The sequence below is a fragment of the Chelonia mydas genome, chromosome 4 (genome assembly GCF_015237465.2).
Source record: "Chelonia mydas isolate rCheMyd1 chromosome 4, rCheMyd1.pri.v2, whole genome shotgun sequence".
Lineage (NCBI taxonomy): Eukaryota > Metazoa > Chordata > Testudines > Cheloniidae > Chelonia > Chelonia mydas.
The window spans coordinates 15,184,577-15,205,188 of record NC_057852.1 but is presented as its reverse complement, the minus strand read 5'-3'; the positions used below and the strand labels follow the sequence as shown (position 1 = coordinate 15,205,188).

At 47.6% G+C, this 20,612-nt stretch overlaps 2 protein-coding genes across 2 annotated transcripts in view; one reads left to right on the top strand and one right to left on the bottom strand.

Annotated features, from left to right (window-relative positions):
* The window catches only part of LOC122465457 (protein Shroom3-like), an 80,874-nt gene extending 79,913 nt beyond the window's left edge, over positions 1-961 (bottom strand). The window contains exon 1 of the mRNA XM_043545272.1: positions 77-961. Within this exon, the coding sequence (XP_043401207.1) occupies positions 77-250 (174 nt within the window). The 5' untranslated portion in view covers positions 251-961. The remainder of the gene's footprint in view (positions 1-76) is intronic.
* Positions 962-10,096: 9,135 nt separating this feature from the next.
* Positions 10,097-20,612, top strand: part of CCDC158 (coiled-coil domain containing 158) — a 68,931-nt gene continuing 58,415 nt past the window's right edge. The window contains exons 1-2 of the mRNA XM_037896721.2: positions 10,097-10,137; positions 15,349-15,385. Coding sequence (XP_037752649.1) covers positions 15,360-15,385 — 26 coding nt within the window. The 5' untranslated portion in view covers positions 10,097-10,137; positions 15,349-15,359. The remainder of the gene's footprint in view (positions 10,138-15,348; positions 15,386-20,612) is intronic.

The following is a 20,612-nucleotide window of genomic DNA, read 5'->3' as shown; positions in this document are numbered from 1 at the left end:
TTTTACAACTATTGTCCTGGAAACCAGGCATTTCTGCTAACTTGTTTGCATCCTGATTTAAAACAAACAAAAGTACCTTGGAGATGATTAATGGTTCCCCATGCTCCAGTCCGCCTTTCAGAGTGAATCCCCATGGAGCTCCTCCTTGAAGCAACACCTCCAGATAAATGTATCTTTCTTTATGGGTTATGCTGGATTCTGAAGAGGCTATGCCAGTGGCAGTATTGTCTAGCATCCTCATGTTTATCATCACATACTCATTCAGCCACAAATCCCACTGAAGCAATCACGGAAGAATGAGTTGAACTCCCCCCAAGTCCACTACGAGTCATCCTTAAGCATGTGAAACGCTGGGCTGTCTGGGGAGAGGCTTCTGACACAGCAAGTTTCTCTTCTGAGTTGAAGTCCAGGGTCCTGTGTTGAAAAGTCTTCATGCCAGCATTTCAGCATGTTGCTTTTTCTTCAGAACTCACTGAGTCCTTGCTGGCATTTCAGTATTGTGTCTTTCCCATCCTAAATATTCCTTGGCAGGATACCTTTCTGAAAATTATTCTTCCTGCCCTTGCTATTTCAAACCTGCGTGTTTTACGTAAATTGGACAAAAGAAAAAACTATGTAGGTTTATAACCACTGGCCAGTAAATTGCCAAAATCCGAACGAATGCTTCATTTGTGATTGATTATCAGTCTTTTCTTCCTTTCTGTGTGTGATTTACCATTATAATGGCCTTTTTGCCTCAGTCCATTGCACGAAAAGAATGAAAGCGTCTTCTCCCTCTCACTCGCTCTCTCCTGCTCACTTCACAATTTTCTGACTTGTCAAAAAGAAAAAAAAAAGAGGGGGGGGAGAGAAAGCCCAGACCAAAAAAACATTTCCGTGTGGTTTTAAACTTGAAATAACTTCCCACGTCTGGGATTAAAAAGAACTGGAGTCTACAGGGCAAACAGGAAAAGCAGGTGAAATTAATCCCTTGAAAAAATGTGGAGATGATAGCTGAGTTCTTTTCACTTTCCGTGCTCTCCCAGATGGTCTGCCAGTGTTACAGCAGCTACTGCTGCTCGGAGGGAGAGTGGGGAAGTGAGAGTAAACTGGATTAAGGCTGCCCATTTCTGCACAGCAAGTATGGAGCTATGGAATGCAGGGTGCAGGACCTGGTGCTCCCATTCCCAATGGCGCCAGGTTTGTATAAGTTCTGGTGGTTCCCAGAACAGGTCCAAGTCCCGCCCCCACACACCTGCCTTGTAAGCCGATATATATATTTTTAAAATAATGTAAAAATGGACTGGAAAGAGTAAGCGTTTAACTGTTTCCCTATGGCTTGTCATGCAGGAGGGGGACAGTCTGACCCAGAGTGATTTCTGATGTATTTACATATTAATGTGACAAGACCTCAGCTGTGAATTCGCGGGGAGCTAGCGATTGGATATTACATCATCAAAATACACAGCCCACCAACCTGAAAATGGCTCCGGACGATCGGGACCAAATTCTCACTTAGTTCCACCAGTTGCAAATCCTGTGTAACCTCACTGAAGTCATGGTGAGAGCTACTGTTAAACAGGTAGAAAAGTGAGATAAGATAAAATAGTTACCTGCAGTTAGTTTGTTGCCTTTGGAGCAGCCAGAATCACATCAACATTTGGATCTTGCTCCCTTGTTAATGCAGCTGTGTATAATTTAAGCTGTAAAATTTCACTCTAAAAGAATGACAATTCTTGGGATATTACAGAGATAAAGTGGGTGAGGTAATATATTTTACTGGATCAACTTCTGTTGGTGAGAGAGACTCTCAGGAAGAAGAGCTCTGTGTAAGCTCAAAAGCTGTTCTCTCTCACCTTAGGAAAGTATTACCTCACCCACCTTGTCTCTCTAATATCCAGGGACCAACACGGCTACAACAACACTGCATACAGTCCTTGGGATATGCAGAAATACCTAGCAACCCAGAGATCTGATTTCCACAACAATGTGTAGATGAGGGCATATGTGCTATAAACAGCGAGTTATCTCCACTTTTTATATAATCCTGGTCAAAGAAAGATAAAATGTTACTTTACACATTGAAAATTACCACTACAGTTAAAATGAATGGGCCACATCTTCAGCGGGTGTAAATCTGGAATAGCTGTATTGAAGTCAGTGGAGTGATAAGGATTTACACCCACTGAGGATCTGGCCCACAATTTCTACATGACTTGGTCTTTTTAAAGTTTGTAAAACCACAGTGCCAGGGAACACATCAGGCCCATGCTCCATGACAATGTCAATCTGAATTCTGTTGCTTGATACAGGATGGCAGAAAATGTTTATGCTAATCACTAGACTATTGTCTAGTACAAATCCTTCTAAAAAGGAACATTCACCCCTAATTACAATTAAAACAATATTTTCAGTTCAGTTACAGAAAGGGAATCCAAAGTCTCAAATAGTAACCATTTTTGTTAGCTTACCTATGGCTGTATCCTCAAATAGCCGGAGTGCCTGTCACTCCAAGCAGGAAACTTCTTTAAGAGCAAGAGGTTCCAATAGTCAAATCTCCTGCCTAAATGGAGCCAGGGTGTTCTTGGTCAGACTGTGAAACAAAAGACCTAGCTCCAGTAATTGTGTTGATAAAAGTAAAATAATGAATTTGATTTAAATTTTTGCAGGGTTTGAGAGGTGTAGAACATAGTTTTGGGTACAGTAGTGTCAATGTTCAGTTTCATAAGCCTAATGCAATGGAAATTTCACTGATGTCAGTGTTCGGACTGAATGATCAACCCCCAAATCGCTAATCAATCAGACCACTGCCTCCTGTATATGAATGGCTGCTGGTTGCTGTAACTCAGTGTCTAAATCCATGACTAACATTCCAAGTTTTTTCTCCAAACAATCAGTGTAAGTAACAGCCTAATATTCTCTATATTGATTTGACTAGACACATTTGTTTAACCAAAGCCATGGTGCCACCTAGAGGTAGTCTATAGCTAATGCAGTGTTTTGACAGCTCCATCATGCCTCATTCCAGATCTTATCAATTCACAATGGTCATAACTGACTTCCATAGCACAAGATTTATTTACCTTGTATTTTATTTATTTTTATTTCAAAAAGAAACAGACTCTAGAACAATTTTATTGAGCCTAAAATCACTATCACATCCATAAATGTAAAAGGACATACAGACTGGAGAAGAAAATAGCATAAAATATTAGGTCCTCACTGTGGAAATCAATGGGAGGTGCACCATTATGATATAAAGAAAAGGAGGACTTGTGGCACCTTAGAGACTAACACATTTATTTGAGCACAAGCTTTCTTGAGCTACAGCTCACTTCGTCGGATGCCACAAGTACTCCTTTTCTTTTTGCGAATACAGACTAACAGGGCTGCTACTCTGAAACCTATCCTTATGATGTAATTAACTGTGAGGGCTCTGTGAAATTCTGGCTGACGTCAGGGTTTGTCCCATGACCAAAACTCTGTGCAGCACTAAGAAAATGTAAAAAGAACAGCACGACTTGTGGCACCTTAGAGACTAACACATTTATTTGAGCATAAGCTTTCATAGTGAACCATGTAGTGAACCAGATGGAGGCAGCTGAGATGGAGAGTTTAGTGTTTTCAACTTTCGATAAAATCAGGAGGCCCTTGTGAGGGAGAGGTGCTGCTGGCAAGAGGCAGCATTTCAGGAAAACTTGGTGTGTTCCATAGCAAATGATGCACCTGCTGCTAGTCAAGCCCTGGTGGTGCATGGAAGCTGCTGCAGACCAGCTGCCATGTTCTGGACACAGACATAAGTAGGTATGGAAAGATTAGACTTTAATCATCGGTAACTGTCGGTAAACGTCAATTTCACAATACACACACAAACCAATGAAAAACTATGTTCATCAATAATAGTCCAAATTTACAAAAAGGCAAAGTAAGAAAAATAACTGCTTGAGAACTTAAGAGTTTGATTTAAGGATATTTACATTGTATATTTTGACACATGATGTTGATAATTTGTGGTTTAATGGTTATAAAGCTTTAACATTTTGAATCTCAACATCTACTGTCATTAAATAATTATTGTCTAATTCCCCCCATAATTTCCTGCAACTGTGAACAAAACCAGCAATACCAGCTGCTTTAGAAGAATTCTGCCCTATGTAGGTTCTTATACCATCCTCCTCACCCTAGTATCTGAGCGCCTTCCATTAGTGCAATAAACAACATAACTAAGATCTGTCATTTGTAGCTCGTTCTGCCCCTCATCCTCTCCCTCAACGGAGAATTGTGTGGGCCGTGTGCTGTTTTATTTGCGAGGGTGGTTTCTGTTTTCTAAATGTACATACTACTCTGTGTTTACGTTAGAGAAGGCAACGTTGATGAAGTGCACTTTGCACTTGGAGCGGAAGGTAGTGAGGTTTGTGATGGTCCTGAGTTCCTGTGGGAGTTCAGTCCACAATCTAAGACCAATGTCCAGGAAACTGCCTGCTGCACAGACAAGACTTTACCCTGAGAGTAGAAAGTTCCACTGTGTCTGAAGAGCAAAGTGATCAGCCATGGTCTTTATCTTGGAGCTTTTTTAGGCAATCTTTTAGATATGCTGAGATCAGGCCAGTGAGCACTTTAAAGTTACAGACTGATCTCTTGAATTTGCATGTGTTAACACTGAATTTCTTCTTCCATTCACCTAGCTTGGTTAGGTCCCTCTGAAGCTCTTGACAATCTTTTCTGGTCTTGACTAACCTAAATAATTTTAGGTCCTCTGCAAATTTTGTCACATTACTGCTTCCAGTTCAGGGGAGAGATCTCCCCAACATCCTCTGTTGATAAAGTCTGATGCAAAAAAATCCTTTAGCTTCTTAGCAATGCCTTTCTCTTTCTTAATTGCTCTCTTTAACCCTTAGTGATCCAGCAGACCCACAGGCTTCCTGCGTCTGGTGTACTTCACAAATGATATACTTCATAAATTCTATATTTGTGTTATACCGTTAGCTATTTACTCCTCAAATGCCATTTTAGCCCTCCTAATTCCCTTCTTATATTTCCTGCAGAAATTGTGTTCCTTTTTATTGGCTTCACTATGGTTAGATTTCCATTCTCTGAAGGATTTCTGTTTCGCTCAAACAACTTTTTGGACCTTGCCACTTAGCCATACTGGTTTCCTTCTAGATCTCTTGCTTCCCTTTTCGTGCAGAATATTCATGCCTTCGGAAACCATTATTGTTTTGCTAAGTAACAAAGCAACACCAATGTGCCAGTAGCATAATTGGGACTAGCTCCCAGGTTTTCTGACTACCAGTCCCTGATCTAACCCCTAGACCAGTGATTCTCAATCTTTTTCCATACTGTGACCCTATGTTGCAACAGAAAAAAAGTTTGAGAACCCTTCTTCTCCCATCTAGCGATGAACAAAAGGAAGATCATTGTGACCGCCTAACACTTGCTGCAACCTACCTAAGGGTCATGACCCCAGCCCAGGATCTAAACCAGGGGTTCAAAAACAAAATTTCTGCATCCATCTTCAGAGAATCATGTCGCAGACATGTCCTCCCTCTTCATCCCCTCCCCTTTCCTTTCCTGCCTGGCCCTGTGCCCCCTGACTCCCTTCCTCTCACTTTCCCAGCTTACTGCCCCACCTACAGCCCCAGCCAACCCTTCTTTCCCCAGAGCCGGGTCATTCTCCCTACCAGGCTACGGCTGCAGACTCCACTTGCTGGCTTCAGCCACTTCCTCCACGCTGCCTCTGTTGCCCGGACCCTGCTCCCATACCATTGCCTGATGCCACTGGCCCTAGCAGCATCCAGGGCAAGTGCAGGGCAGGACAGTAACTGGCATCACAGGAGCAGGCTGGGTCTCCAACCCCTTTCCCTGTGGACTTCCCTTGTGCAACAGCTGCTGCCTGCAGAGGTGCTGCCTCTGCGGCTCCTTCTCCTTGGAAAGTAGCAAGGATGCAGGAGTGTTCTGCTTCACATCAGGTTCTTGCACTCCCCTGATAACCTCTTTGCGCCCTCCAAAGGGACATGCCCCATATTTGGAAATCCTATATGCTAAACCATGCTGCAGTTTCAGAATGCAAAAAATAAGTCCAAATTTGTAAGAAATTAATCCTTTTTTTATTATTTGAATTTCAGAAGCACCTAGGAGCCCCAGGCATGGACCTTGTGCTAGGCGCTGTACAAACACAGAACAAAAAGATGATCCTTGGTCTTGTCTGCAGCTGGCCAGCGTCAGAAGATATGCACCAAACCCACTGACTCATTAGGACACTGACACCTCTCTCTGAATCTGAATCCTTCCTGCACTGTTAGATGTCACTTAGGGCATAAACGAGGCTCCGCCATCCCTGTCTATCCTGGGCTGCTCTTTGCATGTCCTCTCTGTGGTTAAGTCCCTGAAGCTTTCCCTTTCTACTGTTCAAAGGAGGGATTCTTTCAACTAGCCCCTTTTGCATGTTTCTCTGGCTGCCCAAGGACACGCTTGCCACGGCAGACACTCTGGCTTCGTTCTTAACACATCCCAAATATTTACATCTTCCTCTCTGGATAATTTAAAGATAAGGAGTTTTGAACTCTCTGATGAATCTCAGCATTTGTTATAAATTAATTCCATTGAATACCTAGTACTTTCCTAGGGCTTTGGCTTTCAAAGACACTGAGACGTCTGTCTGATTCCCAGCTTGCACATCCATATGTTAAAGGGTAAATAATGTCTGAGATGTAGATTCATAGCTTAGCCTTTCAGTTGCAGGTTTTTGATGACCCACTCTTATTTAAGCTGGTGAAGGCAGCTGCCTCACTGCCAATTTGTGATGCTATTTCCTTTTGCATATCCCCATTGGCTTGCACAGTATTGCTCAGGTACGTAAGCTGATTCATTTCTTGTATTCCTTTGCCTTCTGATATAACGTGTGAATTATGCGTTGCTGGGGCGCTCTTTGGATTTGTTTTCTCATAACTGATTATTTATCGTCTTTTTTGCAATGCTGGACAGTTTTTTGGTCTTTGCTTTCGTGTTGATTGAGCTGTTGCTTAAAAGAATCATGCCCTCAGCAAAAGCTAGACATGCCCATTTATTGTTGTCGAGCCATGTGATGCTGTGTTGTGTCCAGCAACATGGTCTAATTCTGCTCCTGTGAAGTAAGTGACATTTTATCATTTATTTCAAGGGAGCAGGATTGGATCCCAGGTCCCCAAATCCATATGAAAACATATCATGGGCCAGAACCTCAGTTGGGGTAATCAGCATAGCTCCACTGCCCTCCATGAAGTGATGCCAGTTTACACCAGCTGCGGATCTGGCCCTGAGGGAAAAGACAAGTATGCTGATAGACAAGCATTTAATATTTCCATCCAAGGTGCAGAGACTTATAGGTGCTTCCTTGCCAGATACGCTCCAAGAATAGGAGGCAAAGTTTTCAGTAAGAGCTTATCCAAAGTTCTATAGTGTCCTTAATACATGATCAATGAGAGTTTTGTGTGTTGCGAGCCAGGAGGGCTTGGGGTACCAGAAGAGTCAGGAAGTGGGGTACCCAGGGATGGGGTTTCCAGAAAATGCCAGGGGGCTGTTGCAAGATTCCCCCCCATGGGCATTAGGTACCTGCACTGGTATCGGGAAGAGGGGGGCAGGGACACACCATATGAGGCACAGGGCTGCAGACTTAATGGGGAGCAGGTATTGAATTTCTTCCTGCAGTAGCAGCTGGGATCCTTTGAATGAAACTTTACAGAGAAACCAAACACCACATACGGCTTTCATTGGTTCCCACACACAGGACAAGTCCAAGAGGTGGGGTTTGTTTCCTAGGCTACCAAGCCAGCCAAAGGCTGGGGGTGTGGGTGAAGGGCGGGGGGGCAGGTGGCTTTCAACGGTTCCTGGAGTTTAAGAGGCCCAGACCAGCTTTTAATTATCAGTGCCATGTGCAAACGAAAGAGCGGAGTATGAGCTGCCCCCCCGTTCCTCCATAAGGAGAAGCAAAATCACAACACATATGCTCAGGGCAGGGAGGTCCCATTACCAGGGACAGCGGCCCCACTGCAGGAGGAGACAAAGACATCGCTCAGTTTAATAGTTCTTTATTTGCATGACGAGCTATACAAGTGCTGCCAAAGAGTAAAACAGACAGACCCCTCAGGTGCCTGTCAGAGGTAGGTACAACTTGTCCATGATGAGGCTTCATGCTGTGCCAGGATTGGTACCACCTGAGATCATATTGTCATTAGCATCCAGGGCTGACCCAGTGTCACGCTGTTATATAGGTTGATGTTGTTTCTCTCCTTTGTCTCAGGGTGACACACAATTTTTCCTCAACGCTTTGTGATGAAGAGCCCTTTCATCAGTCCTGATATCGTGAGGTAATATCTTCGTGCTTCCTCGTGTCTCAACCACTGGTGTAGAAGGTGTCTCTCTGTCTAGACAGACAAATTTTGCCTTTGTGTGTGTTTGTTTTTCCTGATGGGGTACTGATATGTACTACCACAATCTGGTGCAGTAAGCAGCTTGCTGGTTGGTGTTGTGGAGGTCTCTGTTTTCAGCTGGAGAATTCCCTCACTTTCTCACTTAATTAATGGCAGCTTGCATTTTTCTTTCGTTCTGAGATGCAGTCCTTTCATTCTGGTTATACAGATGCTCACTTAGTTGAGGATTCCATATAAGTCTTTTGTGCAATGCTGAAGTTAGCTGCTGCTGAGCTGTAGCGTTTCTTTAAAAACCTATTTCTCGGGTTTTTGTGACAGGAGTTTTCAGGACTTTCTAATATTTAAGGCTTGTCAATGAATATATTTCTTGAGCACTCTGTAGAGGTGCTGTGGTGTATTGCTGGTTGCTGTGATTTGGTTTGATCTGATATAGGAGCAGTCGGCTGATATATACGATTGTGGGTTGGCAATCAGTATATTTTGTGACTGAACTCTAGGCATGAGATGGAATAATCGGTTACCATATTTCCAACCGCGGAACTAAAAGGACTGCCAGAATTGCTTTCCAATAGAGAATACATAATCCAAGTCATGTTATCAATACTGCCAACCTTAGGCATTCAAAAATAACTCAGCCACCTCTGAAAGTATGGGATTGGCATAAAAATCACGAGGATTTTTTAGAAAAATAAAAAACCACACCCCACATTCGCTGGATATTTTCAGGCTGCTTTTTGATTTTTGACCCTTTGGGGGAAGCCACCCACCCCCAATTTGTGTGTGATTGTTTTGTGTACAACCTTAAATACACACAAAAATGCACACCTTGCCCCTGGCTGCTCCCAGGGAGATTCCAGTCGCCCACTGCTAATCCCTGAGGCGAGGGACATGCCGTTCTTTCCCTTTCCATCTCCCTCCCCATCACTATCCTGCCTCCTTTCTTGTTCTCCCAGCCCCCTCCCCTTTCTTCCTTGCACCCCCACCCCCAATTTACTGATGCTCTCAGAGGCTACCCTGTATGCTCCCCCACCGTAAGTAACAATCGAAGCGGCACTATGGGGGATGGGGATGCCAGGAGACAAGCTTCCAGAGGCTGTGGGGCCACGGGACGAGACCCACCAATGCAGGCGTCATGGCCCCTACGGTGACCCTGGCAACGGGGCTGTCCTTATAGGAACGCCAGGCTCATTTGTGGCTTTGGGCCAGAGCTTCCAGCTCCCTGCTCTTGTCCCCCAGCCCTCCGGCCTCCTCACTGAGCCTGCAGCTTTCCTGGCAGCCAGACAGAAGTACCTGGGGGTTTTAATGTGCTTTCCCCCCCCGGTCTCCCCTCCAGGGGCTCTCTCCTCTGGCGGCCAGGCAGGTGGGGATGCCGCCGGATTTCCCCGCCCTGCCACTGCACAGGGGGCGAGGGTGTGGCGGGCTGAGAGTCTGACGTGTTTGGGCCGGCCTGGGCCGCAGGCAGCGAGCGGGAGGCTGAGCGAGGCAGCTTGGAGGCAGGGTGCGAGCCGGGGGCGGCAGAGAGCCGGAAGGGTCCCGCAGAGGGCGGCGGGGCGGACACGGCCTGGCGGGGGGGGAGGTCAGGCGCCCCACCGGACAGCAGGGAATGCCGCAGTACCTCCTCCCTGCCACCAGGGGCGCCTGCCCCTGGGGCTGCCGGGCAGCCTCTCCGCCGCCCCGCTCCCGGCTCCCCCTGGGGAGCCCCAGCCAGAGCGCGGGGAGGCGACGGCAGCGGGACGAGGTGCTGGGCAAGGTGGGGAGAGCGCCCCCGGCCCGGCAGCAGCTGGCACCCCCCAGCCCAACAGCCAGCCTAACAGCCAGCCTCGCACCCACCCAGCCAGCCTGACACCCACCCGGCCCCGGGCACCCACCCAGCCTCACACCCACCCGACACCCACCTGGCCCCGGGCACCCACCCGGCCTCGCACCCACCCGACACCCACCTGGCCCCGGGCACCCACCCAGCCAGCCTGATACCCACCCGGCACCCACCCGGCCCCTGCCCCCACCCAGCCTCGCACCCACCCGACACCCACCTGGCCCCAGGCACCCACCCGGCCTCGCACCCACCCAGCCCCCACCCGGCCCCTGCCCCCACCCGGCCTCGCACCCACCCGGCCCTGGGCACCCACCCGGCCCCTAACCCCACCCAGCCCCGGGCACCCAGCCAGCCCCTAACCCCAGCCATGCCCTGCCCCCACCCGGCCCTGGGCACCCAGCCAGCCCCTACCCCCACCCGGCCCCGGGCACCCAACCAGCCCCTAACCCCACCCAGCCCCGGGCACCCAGCCAGCCTGACAACCATCCAACACCCACCCAGCCCCTGCCCCCACCTGGCCCCGGGCACCCAGCCAGCCCTTAACCCCACCCGGCCCTGGGCACCCAGCCAGCCCCTAACTCCACCCAGCCCCTGCCCCCACCCGGCCCCGGGCACCCAGCCAGCCCCTAACCCCACCCAGCCCCTGCCCCCACCCGGCCCCGGGCACCCAGCCAGTCCCTAACCCCACCCAGCCCCTGCCCCCACCCGGCCCTGGGCACCCAGCCAGCCCCTGCCCCCACCCGGCCCCAGGCACCCAGCCAGCCCCTAACCCCACCCAGCCCCGGGCACCCACCCGGCCCTGGGCACCCAGCCAGCCTGACACCTACCCGGCCCCTGCCCCTACCGGCCCCGGGCACCCAGCCAGCCTGACACCCACCCAGCCCCTGCCCCCCCCCCCGACCTGGGCACCCACCCAGCCCCTACCCCCACCCAGCCCCGGGCACCCACCTAGCCCCTACCCCCACCCAGCCTGACACCCACCCGACACCCACCCAGCCCCTGCCCCCACCCGGCCCTGGGCACCCAGCCAGACTGACACCCAGCCAGCCCCGGGCACCCAGCCAGCCCCTAACACGACCCAGCCCCGGGCACCCAGCCAGCCTGACACCCACCCGACACCCGGCCCCTACCCCCACCCGGCCCCGGGCACCCACCCAGCCTGACACCCACCCGACACCCACCCAGCCCCTGCCTCCACCCGGCCCTGGGCACCCAGCCAGCCCCTAACCCCACCCGGCCCTGGGCACCCAGCCAGCCCCTAACCCCACCCGGACCAGGGCACCCAGCCAGCCCCTAACCCCACCCGGCCCCGGGCACCCAGCCAGCCCTAACCCCACCCGGCCCCGGGCACCCAGCCAGCCCCTAACCCCACCCGGCTCCGGGCACCCAGCCAGCCCCTAACCCCACCCGGCCCTGGGCACCCAGCCAGCCTGACACCCGCCCGACTCCCACCCAGCCCCTACACCCATCCAGCCTGACACCCACCCAGCCCCGGGCACGCAGCCAGCCTGACGCCCACCCGACACCCAGCCAGCCCCTACCCCCACCCGGCTCTGGTCACCCAGCCAGCCCCGGGCACCCAGCCAGCCTGACGCCCACCCAGCTCTGGCCACCCAGCCAGCCTGACACCCAGCCAGCTCCTGCCCCCACCCGGCCCTGGGCACCCAGCCCCTACTTGCACCCGGCCCTGGGCACCCAGACAGCCTGACACCCACCCGACACCCACCCAGCCTGACACCCACCCAGCCCCTGCCCCTGCCCAGCCCCAGACACCCAGCCAGCCTGGCACCCCCCTGACCCCCTGCCCAGTGCCAGGGATCTACCTGGCCTGGCACTCACCCAACCCCCCATCCAGCGACTGCCCCCACCAGGCACCCACCCAGCCCCCCGCCCAGCAACAGGGACCAGCCAGCCTGACACCCACCTGGCCCCCAACCCAGCACCAAGCTAGCCTAACACCCACCCCCACCCCCCGCGCCCAGCACCAGGGACCCAGCCAGCCCCACCAGGCACCCTCCCTGCCTGACAACCACCCAGCCCCCCACAGAGCGCAAGGCACCAAGCCAGCCCCCTGACCACCACCACCAGGCACCCACCCTGCCCTGTCACCCACCCACCTCCCCAGCCAGGCACCCAGCACCCCAGGCAGCCCCCTGCCAGGTACCCACCCAGACCTTTGCCCCACGCCCCACCAGCTCCCACATGAGGCGCTGACCCAATCAGCTGCGCACTGCCAGGCACCCAGCCAGCCTGACACTAACCCAACTGCCCCAGCTCTCCACCAGGCACTGAACCAACACCACACCTGGCCCCCCCATAGGCACCACCAGGTGATCAGGGTCTGTGTTGAGGGTCCCTCACAGCTCTGCTTCTTGAGAGCAGAGGGATAGGTCCTGCCTCCCACCCATGGCTGCTCTGACAGCCCAAGCCCCAGGAGGGAGGAGGGAGGCAGACATCAGTGACCTTCTCTCATCTGTGAGAGAAAACATTCAGTGGAGCAGTCCCAAACTTGGTAACTTGGAAACTCTGTCACCGGGTCAGTAAATATTCACATGAGAGCCTCCCCAGCTGAGAGCTCAGGCGGGAGGGACCGGATGGTCCCGCGGGCCACATCCTGTCCGTCCCACCTGAGCTTCCCCACTCCTTTAACAACCGGTTCTAAAACGGCTTCAGAATTTAACAACCGGTTCGCGCGAACCGGTGCAAACCAGCTCCTGCCCACCACTGGTGATGCCTGAGTAACACCACTGAAATCTGTGGTGGTACAGTGGCATATAACTGAAGTAACAAGAGTGATGAATTGGGCCCAGAGACCTAATGGGAGGGATAACGGGGAAACACACACACAGAGAGATAGGGAACATAAGAGGAAACTCAGCTCCCCAGGGAAAGAGAGGTGCTGCCTCTAAAGTTGCCTCAAGGGGGAAAAAATCAGCCCCTGCTGAGGTGAAAATTAAGAGAGACTTTATTTTCCAACAGGCTATGATCACATCCATGTATGCAAATCAGTGTATGTTCATTTTATACAAGCCTGAACTCAGGCTTTTTGAGGGCCTAGTGTAAGCAGGTCTAGAATCCTTTTTACTTCATGTAGAGCCAGCAGGCTCCAGGTGCTACGAGGCATTTAAGCTCACAGGACAATAACTTACCCTAGAAGTTCAGTTTCCTGTAGATTGGCAGTCTTCTGCACCAATGTGCCTTCTGGAAGCACAGGCCTGGCTCTGCACTCCCATATTTGAAAAATCCAAAGGAGGAGGTATTCACTCCTGCAAGTTCAGCAACTAAGAGGTGAAGTTGCAAGTCAGCATTGTGGACTCCTGTCCAGTTTGCAGGGAAGAAACTCAAAGGGAGCTGCAAGTGCTCATCACCTCTAAAGATCAGGTGACTTGTAATTTTGTATTGAGGCACCCAAGTTTGAAAACTTTGTGGCCCTCTTGTACAACACCTAGCACAGTGGGCCAGGTCTATGACTAGGCACTACTACTGCAACACATCATAATTTTGAAAGTGTCAGCCTTCTCTTGGGGTTAGTGTGGGAACCAGGACGCCTCGATTCTATTTCTGACTCTTCTGTTGCTTTCTTGTGCACCTTGGGCAAGTGACTTACGTTTTCTGTATCAGTGAAATTGGGACAATAATATTTGCCCACTTGTATAGGAAAGCACTTGGATAATTTGGCTGAAAGGATTATATAATTACAAATTATTCATTCTCTTATATTCCTTGGAACAAACTCTGAACTAAATGCAGCTCTGCTGCAGATGGATTATGCAAGAGCTGATCTGGACCTCTGTCTTTCTGAAATTAATCCAGCCTTGCAAAACGGTCTTGAAAATTTATCAGACCAGATACAAAAACTACTTGCCCTCCATAGTGAAAACACTTTATGCACCTGTCAAAAAAAAAAAAAATTACTTGCCACAGGTGAATGGATGAGAAGAATTTTGCAAAGCTGAATAAAGCTCAGATTGATTAGGGACAAGTTTTCAAAACTGGCTGTCTAATTTATGCCAAAAAATCTGTGCATAAAAGCCTCAATTTGAGCCATCCAGATAGGCACTTGAGGCACAAAATAGGTCAATGTGTGCCTACGTGCCTCTGCGTGCATATAGTTTATATGTTCAAATGTCCACAGGACTTTTGTGTGCTCAAAATCTGTTACCAGTTTTGCAGTGTAGTCTAGGCAGAGAGTTGAAACTATGGCCTTTAATGTTAATTTGGAGCATAAAGTTTGATGCGTGAAATCAGCTGTGAGAATGGTAAGTTTTGCATACCTCTTTTTTTGACTGGAAGAGGTATTTCATAGGAGATGCCAGGGCCATATAAGAGGATGCCATTCCAGATCATGGCTGCTAGTGGCACAGTGTAGTTCTGAGACACCCTGCCTTCAGCTCCTTAGGGATTCAGGTAAATGACTTCTATCCAGAGCTTTTAAATAATATTCACCTTCTCCTGGGAAAACAATTTATTTAGTTTAATCAGCTTCCCTACAGAAGAGCTCGTCTAAGTTCAGGGGGCTGGGAGGATTTCTCATCAGGCTTCTCTCTCCTTAGCACTGGAGACCTACAGTCCTGCTTGTAAGGCTGAGTTTGTTAATTTAGACCAGCTTCTCCCCACATGGTTCCTTTTTACCTTATTGCATTTCTCCCTGGGTTGGGAGAGCTCAGCAGGCAGCAATATTCCCCAGCTGGTTTCTCTAGGACCAAATCTCCCAATCCAGCAGGCCTTTTTCAAACTGCCTACTTGCTCTCTTTTTCTTTGCTCTCTGGAGGCTTCACTTTTAACACCAGGCCTGGACTGATTTTAACCACGTGAGCTACAGTCATGGGGTGCTACACTGATTTCCCCCACATGCGGAGGAGGGTTGAATGAGTCAAAAGTGGGGCAGAACCAATTACCTCTTAAAGGGGCCAATCACCCCATCACAGCTGGCCCCTCTTATAAAACATATAGTTGTGTTTATGCCTCACAATATTACTCAGGAAACAAAGAAAAACTTTCCAAAGCAAATATAAACAACTAATTGTTTAATATGTGTGGACTTATTTCTACAATGTTACATTTCTTCAGTTCAAAATTCATTTAAGAGAGAAAGTTGATTTTTAAAATGTGAAGAAAAATAAAGATTGCTATTATTCTTTGCAGACACTGTTACAATGAGCAAGAATATCCAGGAATTAAGGTAGTGTCTGTCTTTTTTGTTTGTTTATTAGTGAAGTTATTTTTAAAATACCCTGTTGTTTACCCTTACAGTGTACACCTTGATTATTGAACTTCGATATGACCAGAAAATTAAAAGACAGTCTTCTTCGCAATAATCTGACAGCAGAGATAAGGAAGAAATGTGTTACAAAGTGCACCGATGTCAAAGCCATTCTGTGGAAAGGGATGAATTGCATTGTTGATACCAGAGTAATAGTTAGGGCCAGGTACTTCCTCAGTCCACAGTGGCATTCTTACTGATGACAGCGGGACTTTTGCACAAAGATGAAGGGTAGAATATGGCCTTGGGGTAATAATTAAACTTTTATGGCCTGATTCTCTTTTACTTACATTTTCATACTGTTACATTGTGCATCAGTCCCTCTGGTAAAAGTGATGTGAGGCCCTTTTAGGACTCTTTCTGCCTTTTGTTTATTTGTCCTTTGATGTTTGCAGTTAACAAATTTACACTCACAATTATGCCAATTAGATGCATATTTTAGGCCTATAGTTACGCATCAAATAATTGAAAATCTTGCCTGAAAAGTATCGTCACTGGGCTTCAGCCCTAACAACTGAGATTCATGAGGCAGTTTTAACACTCTTTGGGTTGGATTTAGATATAGATATAGACTGGAGGACGAGTGCTAGTAATAATAATAGGGCTCAGATTTTCCTAGATGTGATAGCTGACGGATTCCTTCAGCAAGTAGTTGCTGAACCGACTAGAGGGGATGCCATTTTAGATTTGGTCTTGGTGAGTAATAAGGACCTCATAGAGGAAATGGTTGTAGGGGATAATCTTGGCTCAAGTGATCATGAGCTAATTCAGTTCAAACTGAATGGAAGGATTAACAAAAATAAATCTGCGACTAGGGTTTTTGATTTCAAAAGGGCTGACTTTCAAAAATTAAGGAAATTAGTTAGGGAAGTGGATTGGACTGAAGAATTTATGGGTTTAAAGGTAGAGCAGGCCTGGGATTATTTTAAATTAAAGCTGCAGAAGCTATCGGAAGCCTGCATCCCAAGAAAGGGGAAAAAATTCATAGGCAGGAGTTGTAGACCAAGCTGGATGAGCAAGCATCTTAGAGAGGTAATTAAGAAAAAGCAGAAAGCATATAGGGAGTGGAAGAAGGGAGGGATCAGTAAGGCAAGCTACCTTATTGAGGTCAGAATATGTAGGGATAAAGTGAGACAGGCTAAAAGTCAAGTAGAGTTGGACCTTGCAAAGGGAATTAAAACCAATAGTAAAAGGTTCTATAGTCATATAAATAGGAAGAAAACAAAGAAAGAGGAAGTGGGACCGCTAAAAACTGAGGATGGAGTGGAGGTCAATGATAATCTAGGCATGGCCCAATATCTAAACAAATACTTTGCCTCAGTCTTTAATAAGACTAAAGAGGATCTTAGGGATAATGGTAGCATGATAAATGGGAATGAGGATATGGAGGTAGACATCACCATATCTGAGGTAGAAGCGAAACTCAAACAGCTTAATGGGACTAAATCGGGGGGCCCAGATAATCTTCATCCAAGAATATTAAAGGAATTGGCACAAGAAATTGCAAGCCCATTAGCAAGAATATTTAATGAATCTGTAAACTCAGGGGTTGTACCGTATGATTGGAGAATTGCTAACATAGTTCCTATTTTTAAGAAAGGGAAAAAAAGTGATCCAAGTAATTATAGGCCTGTTAGTTTGACATCTGTAGTATGCAAGGTCTTGGAAAAAATTTTGAAGGAGAAGGTAGTTAAGGACATTGAAGTCAATGGTAAATGGGACAAAATACAACATGGTTTTACAAAAGGTAGATCGTGCCAAACCAACCTGATCTCCTTCTTTGAGAAAGTAACAGATTTTTTAGATAAAGGAAACGCAGTGGATCTAATTTACTTAGATTTTAGTAAGGCGTTTGATACGGTGCCACATGGGGAATTATTAGTTAAATTGGATAAGATGGGCATCAATAGGAAAATTGAAAGGTGGATAGGGAATTGGTTAAAGGGGAGACTACAACGGGTCCTACTGAAAGGTGAACTGTCAAGTTGGAGGGAGGTTACCAGTGGAGTTCCTCAGGGATCGGTTTTGGGACCAATCTTATTTAATCTTTTTATTACTGACCTGGGCACAAAAAGTGGGAGTGTGCTAATAAAGTTTGCAGATGATACAAAGCTGGGAGGTATTGCTAATTTAGAGAAGGATAGGGATACCCTACAGGAGGATCTGGATGACCTTGTAAACTGGAGTAATAGGAATAGGATGAAATTTAATAGTGAGAAGTGTAAGGTCATGCATTTAGGGATTAATAACAAGAATTTTAGTTATAAGCTAGGGACGCATCAACTAGAAGTAACGGAGGAGGAAAAGGACCTTGGAGTATTGGTTGATCATAGGATGACTATGAGCTGCCAATGTGATATGGCTGTGAAAAAAGCTAATGTCGTCTTGGGATGCATCAGGAGAGGTATTTCCAGTAGGGATAAGGAGGTCTTAGTACCGTTATATAAGGCACTGGTGAGACCTCACCTGGAGTACTGTGTGCAGTTCTGGTCTCCCATGTTTAAGAAGGATGAATTCAAACTGGAACAGGTACAGAGAAGGGCTACTAGGATGATCCGAGGAATGGAAAACTTGTCTTATGAAAGGAGACTCAGGGAGCTTGGCTTGTTTAGCCTAACTAAAAGAAGGTTGAGGGGAGATATGATTGCTCTCTATAAATATATCAGAGGGATAAATACCAGAGAGGGAGAGGAATTATTTAAACTCAGTACCAATGTGGACACAAGAACAAATGGATATAAACTGGCCACTAGGAAATTTAGATTAGAAATTAGACGAAGGTTTCTAACCATCAGAGGAGTGAAGTTTTGGAATAGCCTTCCGAGGGAAGTAGTGGGGGCAAAAGATCTATCTTGCTTTAAGATTAAACTCGATAAGTTTATGGAGGAGATGGTATGATGGGATAACATGGCTTTGGTAATTAAATATTCATGGTAAATAGGCCCAATGGCCTGTGATGGGTTTTAGATGGGGTAAGATCCAAGTTACCCGGGAAAGAATTTTCTGTAGTATCTGGCTGATGAATCTTGCCCATATGCTCAGGGTTTAGCTGATCGCCATATTTGGGGTCGGGAAGGAATTTTCCTCCAGGGCAGATTGGAAGGCCCTGGAGGTTTTTCGCCTTCCTCTGTAGCATGGGGCACGGATCACTTGCTGGAGGATTCTCTGCTCCTTGAGGTCTTTAAACTACAATTTGAGGACTTCAATAGCACAGATATAGGTGTGAGGTTTTTTTGTGGGAGTGGTGGGTGAAATTCTGTGGCCTGCGTTGTGCAGGAGGTCAGACTAGATGATCATAATGGTCCCTTCTGACCTAAATATCTATGAATCTATGAATCTATGAATTTACGAGTAGCTTCTGGCTGCTTTGCACCCATTTGGTGATGCAAAGCACATGGAGTGTATCAGTGAATCTGGCCCCAAGTTTATAAACTTGATTTTTGTTTTATTTCAATTAGAGGGCTCCATCTGAGCACTTCAAATATCAGACTATTGAGGTGTGAGGTGAAGTTGAGGTGTTGTGTAGTAATATCCGTATGGTGAATGAAGCACCCTCTAATTACAATAGAGATTCAGGTTTCAGAGTAGCAGCTGAGTTAGATTGTATCCACAAAAAGAAAAGGAGTACTTGTGGCACCTTAGAGACTAACCAATTTATCTGAGCATAAGCTTTCGTGGGCTACAGCTCACTTCATTCGATGCATAGACTGGAACATATAATAACAAGATGCATAGAATGGAACATATAGTAAGATATGGAGTACTTGTGACACCTTAGAGACTAACCAATTTATTTGAGCATGAGCTTTCGTGAGCTACAGCTCACTTCATCGGATGCATACTGTGGAAACTGCAGAAGACATTATATACACAGAGACCATGAAACAATATCTCCTCCCACCCCACTCTCCTGCTGGTAATAGCTTATCTAAAGTGATCATCAAGTTGGGCCATTTCCAGCACAAATCCAGGTTTTCTCATCCTTCACTCCGCCACTCACAAACTCACTCTCCTGCTGGTAATAGCCCATCCAAAGTGACCACTCTCTTCACAATGTGTATGATAATCAAGGTGGGCCATTTCCTGCAGAAATCCAGGTTCTCTCACCCCCTCACCCCCCTCCAAAAACCACACACACAAACTCACTCTCCTGCTGGTAATAGCCTATCCAAAGTGACCACTCTCCTTACAACGTGCATGAAAATCAGGGTGGCCCATTTCCAGCACAAATACAGGTTCTCACCCCCCCCCCTTTTTCCCAAAAAACACACACACACACACAAACTCACTCTCCTGCTGGTAATAGCCTATCCAAAGTGACCACTCTCCCTACAATGTGCATGATAATAAAGGTGGGCCATTTCCAGCACAAATCCAGGTTTTCTCACCCCCCCCCCACCCCCATACACACACAAACTCACTCTCCTGCTGGTAATAGCCTATCCAAAGTGACCACTCTCCTTACAACGTGCATGAAAATCAAGGTGGGCCATTTCCAGCACAAATCCAGGTTTTCTCACCCCCCCGCCACATACACACAAACTCACTCTCCTGCTGGCAATAGCTCATCCAAACTGACCACTCTCCCCACAATGTGCATGACAATCAAGGTGGGCCATTTCCAGCATAAATCCAAGTTTAACTAGAACGTCGGGGGAAGGGAGGGGGAGTAGGAAAAAACAAGGGGAAATAGGCTACCTTGCATAATGACTTAGCCACTCCCAGTCTCTATTCAAGCCTAAGTTAATTGTATCCAATTTGCAAATGAATTCCAATTCAGCAGTTTCTCGCTGGAGTCTGGATTTGAAGTTTTTTTGTTGTAAGATAGCGACCTTCATGTCTGTGATTGCGTGACCAGAGAGATTGAAGTGTTCTCCGACTGGTTTATGAATGTTATAATTCTTGACATCTGATTTGTGTCCATTTATTCTTTTACGTAGAGACTGTCCAGTTTGACCAATGTACATGGCAGAGGGGCATTGCTGGCACATGATGGCATATATCACATTGGTGGATGTGCAGGTGAACGAGCCTCTGATAGTGTGGCTGATGTTATTAGGCCCTGATATATCTTCTTACTATATGTTCCATTCTATGCCTCTGATGAAGTGGGCAGTAGCCCACGAAAGCTTATGCTCAAATAAAT